The sequence below is a fragment of the Haliotis asinina genome, chromosome 4 (genome assembly GCF_037392515.1).
Source record: "Haliotis asinina isolate JCU_RB_2024 chromosome 4, JCU_Hal_asi_v2, whole genome shotgun sequence".
Lineage (NCBI taxonomy): Eukaryota > Metazoa > Mollusca > Gastropoda > Lepetellida > Haliotidae > Haliotis > Haliotis asinina.
The window spans coordinates 60961681-60972750 of record NC_090283.1 but is presented as its reverse complement, the minus strand read 5'-3'; the positions used below and the strand labels follow the sequence as shown (position 1 = coordinate 60972750).

Sequence of the window (11070 nt, the reverse complement as noted above, 5' to 3'; positions counted from 1 at the left end):
GGTTGTCATCAGCAGCAGCTGTGTACACCCACCATCAGGAAACCACTAATGCGGGGAAAGCGGGTTCAGTCTCTAGTTGCCTTCATCTCTGAATAATTAGGCTGAAAAATGCATCCCTAGTCCTATCATGGAACCGCCTCTCCAGGGCTATAATGATTTTGATTGACTGTTATCAGAATATTTAGGAAGATAAGTATATCCAATTTGAATTCCATTAAGTATGTAGATGTAAAGCTGTGGCGAATGAACGTTTTTCTTTGCAGTGATTATTTTTATAAATGGCCTAGCATGTCAAAACATTTGCAACTTGTTTTTCAAGTTTTTACTTACAAGAGATACAAGGCAATACATTTACAGGATTTGTAATATTGTTTTAACTTCTCTTTTGATCTGGTGAAAGTTTTAAGGATTAACTCTTTTCCTTCTCATAGTGTAAATATTCTTCTTTATTATTATGCAGACAATATTTAGAAAGGTTGTTAATTTTCCCCTTAAAACCACATATTGTATTTTCTAATGTTAATTCAGTTTGTCCTTCACCCAATATCTCGAGCCACGAGGACAGTACGGTCCAATTCAAATCTCATGTAAATAAGTATTACTTGTTAAATATTCTGAGTAATCTTGTATCGGAAATATTTCAAAAATAGACTCTGTGTACATATATTGGCCATTAAATGTATACATCCCAGCCATTCCGGGGCAATCGTCTTCCTAATGTTCCTTCTCATTACGACATAGAATATCATTTAATATCAATAAACATTTTACACCTCCGTATACCTCTTTGTCTTCTTTCAAATAGAAGAGTCCAGTTTTCAGATCGTAGGTGTGATGCTCCTTTATTATTGTGTACTCGTGGCAACAGACCATGAAGTGTTGTTTTAAGAATGTAGGCGAATAGAGATGTAGGCGAATAGAGAACAACCCGATATGATAGTCTTTGAGCAAGCAAGCACCAGATAATGTACAGCGACAAAACATCTAATTCCTGCGAGATCCTTCTTGCATCAGTTCATTTTGATGCCAGTACGTTTTATCATAAAATGGTTGTTGTGTCGTTATCAGTTTTATCCCACGTAGTGATTATTGCTTGGTACCAGTTAATTTCGTTATCATATAGTGATTATTGCATGGTGCCAGTTAATTTCGTTATCATATGGTGATTATTGCATGGTACCAGTTAATTACGTTATCATATAGTGATTATTGCTTGGTACCAGTTAATTTCGTTATCATATGGTGATTATTGCATGGTACCAGTTAATTACGTTATCATATAGTGATTATTGCTTGGTACCAGTTAATTTCGTTATCATATGGTGATTATTGCATGGTACCAGTTAATTTCGTTATCATATAGTGATTATTGCATGGTACCAGTTAATTTCGTTATCATATGGTGATTATTGCATGGTACCAGTTAATTTCGTTATCATATAGTGATTATTGCATGGTACCAGTTAATTTCGTTATCATATGGTGATTATTGCATGGTACCAGTTAATTTCGTTATCATATAGTGATTATTGCTTGGTACCAGTTAATTTCGTTATCATATGGTGATTATTGCATGGTACCAGTTAATTACGTTATCATATAGTGATTATTGCTTGGTACCAGTTAATTTCGTTATCATATGCATATGGTGATTATTGCATCGATATCAGGTATTTTACTATATAGCTATTATTGGATCGACATCAGTTATCTTTAACTATATAGTTACTGTATCGACTACTGCATCGATGTTAGTTAATTTCTTTATCATATAGTGATTACAGCAGCGCTATCAATAATAGGTTTTTTTATTATATTGTGGTTATTACGTCAATATGGCTGCCATTACATGACAGGTCCCAATTGTTGGAACAAAGATCTCAGGGTATCAGATTGGTGACATCAAAACGACCTGTCGACCAACCAATTTACGTTCCCAAATCTGAGAGCAGCTTTCTCGAGCTTCAATGCAGTAGTTTCAAACTGGCTACTTTACCTCCACGGATGCAGATATGAGATGTGGGCTTCGTGCTGTGTGCCCATGTGGAAAATAGAACAATGGCTTTCGATGATGTGGCTTTATTCATTGTGAATACATTGTATCTGTTGACATTTAGGAGGGGTCTGTACATGTGCTGTCTTCTGTATGTAGGACACATGAAGATCCTGGTTAGAACTGATCTCCAGTAACCCATGTCGTAATGGTTTATACCCGGACTGTCGACAACAACGAACAATCCGTCCAAATTACTTGTGGAGGAAAGGGACAAAATGTTCCACATGATGTTCTACATGATGTTCTACATGATGTTCCACATGATGTTCCACATGAGTGACATGACGCCCAGTGTGCTCGCAATTAACGAACCAATTAAACACAAAGTATGATATCTACAGTGCACTATATGTTTATTATGCCTCGGCTAAGTAACGGGGTATATAGCGTTCATTCTGACCGTATATATGCGCACACTATATTTTGATATAGATATATATTATATAAGTGAAAAAGGTATTAACATTTGAGAATTGTGATGATAAAGTCCATTTCAGTAATCTGAATGTTCAGCCAAGATGAAGTAACTCTGACACGTGGTCTGTGCAGTTCAAGTCAGTAAGTCTGTCAAGAAGGTCAAATACGATGGACAGGTGGAATCTGTACATCTCCAGCATGTTTTCTGAGCTCTGCGCCTGTTGACTCTGACTTCATTGTGGTAAAGATTCTGACCTCCATTAATGTTGTCAGTCAGTGTACCCCGCGCCATAGCATATGCCATTTTGACAGTGACAACCACATATTCCTCATCTGTTATATATTCCCAAATACATGGTTTCAACTGGATCACAATAATCACACTACTCTCAATTTCACAACATAATTTCCGGGATTCGTTTGTTTTGTGGCATGTGAAACTCCAAAATGGTAATCCTTCCACTTGCATAACGTAAAATAATAGTCTGTTTACAATCGTAATTCTCTTACAAATTGTTAAAAAGATTAACTTAATTCAATTACTCGCAAACTGTTAAAAAGACAAACTTAATTAGTGACTAAGTGACTAAGCAAACATTCTCTTTAACACCATCACGGTTTGTTGACCACGTTATGTCGACGCTCCCGGTTTTTACCCTATCGACAATCTGATTTGTTCTCGTTTAATAATATGAGATGCTTTAGCTATTCTCAATAATTTTGAACCATACTGTATTTGTTTTATTCCCTGAGGTGAGGATTATGAAGCAAACTACACACGATCAGTCAACGTTGCTGCTTACGGCTTTTAAGCCTTTCAAAAACGTTTTGAAAGGATTACTTTGACCGTGAGTGTATTTGGTTGTGTGACTAGACAGGACTGTAAGAATAATTCCACAGGCACCAGATACATTGAAACGTACGCATCGTAATGATATACGAATTCAACACTGACAATGAGAGTTTTTTCTATCCCAGGGATTAAAAAGTGAACGTATATGTTCAAGATTCATATTGACTTATTCTCTTTTGTTTCACTTGAGAAAAGGGGGCGGTAGGTAGCCTAGTGTTTCTTAAAAGCGTTAGCTCGTCAAGCGGACGGTCCGAGTTCGATTCTCTACATGGGTAAAAAGCGTGAAGTCTATTTCCTGATGTTAAAATCGCATTATATCTAATACATTTTTAATAGTGATGTACGTAGCGCTTATATCAAGACCATGTTAAATAGTGACACACATTTTCACTAGTATCAAATGCCCGTACAATGGTGTTGTACGTCACTCTAATATCTAATAAACATGGAATAGTGTTATTAATCGCATTAGATCTGATACATGTTTCATAGAGTTGTAGGTCGCACTTATATCAAGACAGCGTTTAACAGTGGTGCATATCTCACTCGAATCAAATACCCGTTTAATCTTGTTATACGTCACTCTAACATCTTATATCACTTATATCAAGACCGCGTTTAACAGTGGTGCATATCTCACTAGAATCAAATACCCGTTTAATTTTGTTATACGTCACTCTAACATCTAATAAAAGTGTTATAACTCGCACTAGATGTGATACATAGTTTCACAGTGTTGAACATCGCATTGGTATCAGACATACGACGTCAGTAGAACAATAAACCACACTATATCGTACTAATACTGCATGTGCTTGTCAATTGTGCGAATTCAAATTAGTCATTTATAGCGGAATCAGATTGATTGCGTTTTTCTCTCTGCATTTGTATATTTTTTATTTATATAATCGAAGATTTCATTTCAGTAAACAAAGAACTTAACATACAGATTAGGTTTTGTCCATGTTTACTTTCAAGTTTGACACACAATCAATGACATCATGTCACATACGTCTCTATCTTTTCCCTATTTGTTCACGTCACACAAAAATGTGATTATTATCTACATGTTCCGGGTTCGAACCAGAGACGACTGACGGGATCGAATGGTCTGATATCCTTAATGCATACCATCATATCTCGGTTGGGAGGTCCGATTATTTACTGACCGCTTACTTCTGGAGTGCGGCGTTAAGGAGCCAGCCAACACATAACGAAACAAAATATTCCGGCCGCTACTGTGAATACCATTAAAACACCTGGTCACAGAACATTTGAATAGCCCTTGAGTGTGCAAGTCCCGATAGGTAAGTAGGTTACACGTTATAGTCAGAGCTATTTATAGAGATCAGGTTACAGCACTCCTATGTTTGTTATACTTGTTCACACTACAGGCACGTACAAGTCACGGCCTGCATAAAATTATTGCGCCACATCTATAGATAGCGCATTTTGAAGCGATTTCCAGTTAAGCTTTAAATATAAATAGCCAATTTCTTCTCAACCGACAGTATTCCATGAATACCGTAGCCTGCAGTTGCACTGCTAGTCAATTTGTTCTGTGTGGTAATGCCCTAAAATAGCCTTTCTCGAGAAATCGGGTAATTTCAAAGAATTGGGTTGCTAATCAGCAGCTTAAATATGTTCAGCGCGCCATTAAGCTTCTAAGATCCAGTAGACGTGGCGTGTTACTCAACCAGTCAAACAGCTACACAATGTCGGCTCCAAAGACAGCGAACGTAATTATCAGTACACACAGAAACCAGCATTTGTCTGCTGAAGGCGATCCACCTCGCCTCACCTTTGTCACTGGGGCAGATCACAAACAGATAGCAGGAGGTGAGATGTAGGTGTTTGAGATAACCTTCGAGGACTGTGGTAAAAGTGATCGCTCGACATGCTTAACACTCGAGTTTGATACTCGCAGAATGTTTCAAGTTTGTTATTGGTATCCCATAGTGTAATGTCGCTTGAAAGGAGTCAAACGTACTGTAAACTCCCGATAAACTCGTCTTTTTCACTGTGAATCAGATTCGTTTCAGTAATGTGAGGATGGAGCTCCCTGGGAATATTCGGGACCCACTTGCTGTTTTAAGGACCAAGTTGAGGCTTAGGCATTCCTTCATAGTCTTTATATCTCTTATATATTGAGCCCCCGCCTTCTGTCACTAGAAGTCGGATCTCAGTGCCAACGTTAAAACGTTACGTTACCTTAAAACAAAAACCTCACACATTCTACATTACATTAAATGTAATGAAAGTGATGGAACATGGAACATCGACTGAAAAAAAATAGATTGTCTCGTGCTCTGAAATTGCAGAGCGGTTGGGTAGCCTGATGGTTAACGCGTTCACTCGTCATGCCGATGAGCTGGGTTCTATTCCTCACATGGATACAAAATATGATGTTTACTCGTCTCGAGGGGGCCGTAGGTTGATGTACCCTCAATGTTTGTTTATGTTCCATCATACCTTCAATGCCCCACAGATTAGCTTTGAACTGTTTGGATTATGATCTGGAGTACCACAGTTAAGCAACAGGCTATCTATTCTCGAAGCGTCCGTAGCCCTACGAACCTAAGTCCACTCTAAACACATTGGCTACGATCAAAGTTTACAATTCTTAGGGCTACGAACGTTTCGAGAATAGCTAGCCTGTTGCTTAACTGTGGTACTCCATATTATAATCCAGGTCAAACACTATTGACACGAAATAGCACAGTTCGGCATTTCCAGCGAGTAACACAGAATATGTTATTGGATTGTAAGCAAGATACATCGATTGGCTTAGCCAGTCACAAAGCCACATGTATCTGTGAGGTAGGATAATGTATGAAGCCTATTGCTGGTGCCCCCCGACGTGATATTGTTTGCATATTGCTACAAGCGGCGTAGAGCTGAACTTGTTCACTCACTGAAATGACACCACAAAGTTGAAAGTCTTTGCAAGAAACAAATCGAGCAAAAGCGACGCACAGTGGTTAATGTGTTTGATGGACATAATGAAAGCTCGGGTTCCATTCCCCGGGTTTTATGCTCCCAAAGATTCCCACAGATATTGCTAGAAAAGTGCTAACAGTGATCCGCTTAATCGATCACTACATCACCTTCTCAGTGTACCATATATATCAATATCAACATTTGTTTTGCTTTTACAGAGACTTTCCAATCATGCACGAGTATTTCAGAAACACAAATGCCCCCTGTGATGACCATCACCTTCAGTCACGAAGTCAAGGGTCACGTGTATGACGTCACTGCACGTGCAGACGGAACAGTCGAGCTGCTGGTAAACTATATATCTGTTATTATTAACAGCCAATTATTTGTAGTTTAAGTGCAGTGTGAAACACATCTAATTATACTGAAATAAAATATGTATGTCTGTCAGTCAGTATACTGAACAATACACTGAAATAAATTATTTCATGTCTAGGACCACAGTTCTCCAAAGTCGACCACTTCTCCAGATGGGCACCGCTTCCTTATTTCAGAGGAAGTTGAAAAAAACGTCGGTTACCTGGTGTTCCAAAGCGTCAAATTTCCAGGTAACACAATTTAGTAAATCGATGTAATTATATCGCAGAGTATAACAAATATTAATTTTACTTAACAGTTACTTTTGTGCCAGAACTGCCCATCATTTATTTGGTAAAGTAAAGTAATTTTTTAAGGCAATTCGTACATTCGTCCCGTATCCTCAGCTGCATCTAACCTGATTTTCCATTTTTGCTAAACAGCAGAAACTTTACGTAGATCCCAGTCAAGGTTTCGTTCATACTTTCGTTCAAAATTCGAAGCCACAGAAAAGTTTTTAATCATAACCACAAGCCTAGAAATCATAAACACATGCATATGTTTTGCAAACAAATGATTGAATTGGATTTTGTACTTCAGAAATCTCATCCAGTATATATACGTTCTTCCAGGAAAATATCTCTGCTGCCATGACAACGATCTCCAGCTTCGTGTCCTTCCAGAAGCTTCTGAAAAAAGGACAGCTTTCCATTTTGACTTGATCCAAATCCAGTGACGCAATGTGTTTATATCGTTACGGTTGTGTTCGGCGTTTAGCGAAGGAAATTAAATGCGTATATTAGAACCCGTATAATTCACCGAAAAGACTACATATGCTTTCCTATTGTCTGGTGCACGAGGCCAGTTCAGCATACCAACACAGCAATGTCGCTCACTAATATATATGTTCAAAGTGGCGAGTGGATGTCCCTGGTGGTTAGATAGAGAGTAGGATGAGACAGTGTGAGGGGTTTTGAGTAGCGTTTCCTTTACGTCATCCACGAATGTCTTGCTCTAATCCCCAACATGTGTTCCCAATATAAAGAATATATAAAATTGCACATTTACAACACAAATATCTCAGAGAATATACAACTTCCTGTCCACAACAACTAGAGTCACCGTAGTATTGTTTTTTGTTAACACATTGTATACAATGAAATTCATATTGTATTGGCATCCAGTAACCCTAATTAGTTCGTATGAATTCATGAAAAATAAAATTATGACGTCTATATCACAATCTTTGTCATCTTCTGACGCCCTCACAAAATGTTCACAACAGTAGTATTTTTATACTAAGGTATGAAAGATTCATTCAAGACGACATCTCAGACTCTCAAGCTTTTCGAACATTTTGATCAGGTTCAAACGGTATCATATTCCTGAATCTATTCTGTCCAACAGATAGTAGCCGTTTTCAAATGGGCTTTGTGTATTCAAAGCAAAAGAACGTGTACACACGACGTTGTGTTGCAACTCACCAACAGAAATACACATATGTATTCAAGGTTTTGTCACTCAATTTAACATACTTAAACTGTCCTCAAAATACAAGTACATCTCTTTACGTGGTAAGGTTTGATACAATCTGACATTCGCCCAATATCTCTTAAAACGAACTATACTCTTCAAAAAAGTAAGGTATAATGAACTTTTAATTTGGATAGGAAGTGTAAACGGCAACAAAGGTTTCAAGGACACACATTTTATCAACGCACCACCATTACACTCCTTCACCACCCTAAACACAACTAATAATATGCATGTGCACAACACATTACAACATACACGGGCATGGGATCAAACTCTTGAATTTAACGTGTTTTCAAGAAGGTCGAGAAAACGGGGAAATCATTGCAGGAAAAATCGTCTTCTGACTGACGTAACTTATATTTGTAATAAAAAAGAATGACAAAACTAGTTCCACAGTAATACAAAATATCTCTTAAAGTATGCCAAGTCAAAGTATTGAATGTATGGTCAGAATGTCTTTGACGTAGCTCATTATTTGTTAACCTCCAAATTTCTCTATCGCTTCACACATCAATAAAATAGAGCACGAATTGTCGAACACCGAAGACCTCTGTCTGTCTCTCTCTCTCTGTGTATGTGTGTGTATGTGTGTGTGTGTGTGTGTGTGTGTGTGTGTGTGTGTGTGTGTCTGTGTGTGTGTGTGTGAGTATAGTCCTTCTGAGACAACACTGGGTGGACGTCAGATTGTTTCCAACCTTACCATATAAAACATGTATATACATTGTATATAGTTGGAAGACCATTCATGCACGTTAAATTGGATAGAAAGTACACCTTGAATACATATGTGGCATTTCTGTTGGAGAGTTGCACAGGACAATGTCACTGAAGTCAATCATGCGTAAATGTTGCTTTGATTATTCAATGCCAATTTCAAAGATGACCAATGTTTCCTGTTAGGTTCTTCGGATCTTTTGAGTTGTTTCTGCTTTGACTTGAATAAGAAATGCCACTGATTGTGCTGATGCCAATTTGAAAGTTTGCTTTGGAATTGTGTGTTGTTTACATTGGCAATGTTTAACCCCTTGTGTTGAGATCAAACAATATATGTAAGTTCATTCCAAAAGGATAGAACACAGATGAAAGTGTGACATGAGGAAGTATATGGCATAGAGAGATAATGACCATGAGTGTTTTTAGTGCTTTCCTTTAATTGTTTGGATATGTCATCGTCATGGATATGGTCAAAGAAATGCCAACGGTTGGGCATGTTATGCTTAGGTGTAGCCGAAGTTGTGTAAGATGGGAATTCCATCGCCAATATCCAGATGTGTTTCATTTCAGTTGGTTATTACTGATGACCTTTCACTACATTGATTGGAGTGGATAGATTTTAGGGATATGACACCGTCAGAACCCAAGCAATATGACCCAAGGCATGAGATATCATCTTGCGTGAATCGTTTGTTTCATAGTATCAAAACAGCTTTCTATACCTAGGGCTGTCCTCACGATGTCGCGAACGTGTCACAAAAATGAGAAAGGTTATGATATCGACTTCATACTTTTATTTCATGAATATAACCATCAACAACCAATCCTGGTTACAATATAACAGGATGCTCTTGGCACAACATTCGGAACAAGAACAATAATAAAGTTAATGTAGCACTACTTGATGTGGCCAGGAACTTGTGATTTCTCTTAAGCGTGTCTATGAAGAGCACAGTCGTCTACAGACAAAGCTCGACTGAGAGTCATCATATCGTAGCTGCTGTCGTTGCTGTAGAAGTCTTCCTGGTCCTCGTCGTCCTCACTGTATGAACTGTCGACCTGGAGTTCGGTGAAGGAAGCATCAACGTCATTGAAGGAAGTTTCAGCATTCCAATCCGCCTCTGTATCACTTCCTCCAGAAGCATCTTTGGTGATGGCATTCACGCAGGCCTGTACCTCTTGCCACTTGATTTGTCTGTAGATGGTAAACATCTCCTTGACACCTTCCAACACCCATCGTCTCTGGATCAGCTGTTCACCTCGAATTATACACTTGTTGGAGGAGGTGGCCGTCATCTTTTGCATCAGCTTGTACACCTGCATGTCTGAAAAAGGTCAAACGGGGAAATTAGAAGTCTTGGCAGAAATCATCAACATAAAGTCATAAAAGATTTTCAATTTGAAGATGCTAAACATTGACATTTCTACAGGCAGATAAGGACGGTTGATATATACCTAAGGTCAAGATCTCTTTTACTGCATTGTCATGGGCAAGAAGGAGACCTCTCAGCTTGATGGCAACTTGAACTGGATCCATTTTGTAGGGCTTTTCTACACAACTGTAGGCTGCAGTCGGGGCGAATACTGTGATAATTGAAAGAGGGTGTAATCGGTCCTGCAGATTGAGATGGAGTGAAGTACACTGGTACCTGGAAAGCCTTTATACTGTCCCTTAGTACAAACAAGTGGGGCTTTAGAGATCAAAGAGAGCGTTTTGGAAGCCAGTGGCGAGATCAAAGCTATACTGCAACCTCATTGGGCTTTGATCGAAAGGGGATCTCACTGTCCACTTTGAAGCACCAATCATGTTCTTGTCAAAACAAGCTTAACTGTGGTAAAGGGAGGTCTGAGGAAAGTTCAAGCAATCCAATCTCGTTATCTCCGGGGAATATCAATCAGCCTTTGTTGATGAAGTCGGGATTAATCTAACGGTGCTGTTTGTCATCTAACTTCAAATGCATTGACTTATGTTGGTGGAGGAAGAGGGTCGTTGATAAATCATTGCAGGAAAATCGTCTTCTGACTGACGTAACTTCTGTTTGTAATAACTAAGAATGATAAAACTAGTTGCATAATAATAGAAAATCTCTCTTAAAGTAGGCCAAGTCAAAGTATTGAATGTATGGTCTGAATCTCTTTGACGTAGCTCATTATTTGTTAACCTCCAAATTTCTCTATCGCTTCATACATCATTAAA

General features: G+C 38.4%; 1 protein-coding gene across 1 annotated transcript; it reads left to right on the top strand.

Annotated features, from left to right (window-relative positions):
* The first annotated feature begins 4936 nt into the window (after window positions 1–4936).
* Window positions 4937–7858, top strand: LOC137282635 (uncharacterized). Its single transcript, XM_067814420.1, has 4 exons — window positions 4937–5165; window positions 6485–6615; window positions 6763–6874; window positions 7256–7858. Exons 1-4 carry the CDS (start codon window positions 5042–5044, stop codon window positions 7357–7359), a joined length of 471 nt encoding a protein of 156 aa, XP_067670521.1. The 5' UTR covers window positions 4937–5041; the 3' UTR covers window positions 7360–7858.
* Window positions 7859–11070: the final 3212 nt, after the last annotated feature.

What these genes read in the sequence shown, in the direction of transcription:
- LOC137282635 (XM_067814420.1), top strand. Translation starts at nt 5,042, where the DNA reads ATGTCGGCTCCAAAGACAGCGAACGTAATTATCAGTACACACAGAAAC. An exon ending in ACGGAACAGTCGAGCTGCTG is followed by an intron (nt 6,616 to 6,762) that starts GTAAACTATATA and finishes TTTCATGTCTAG; the next exon opens with GACCACAGTTCTCCAAAGTC. An exon ending in CCAAAGCGTCAAATTTCCAG is followed by an intron (nt 6,875 to 7,255) that starts GTAACACAATTT and finishes ACGTTCTTCCAG; the next exon opens with GAAAATATCTCTGCTGCCAT.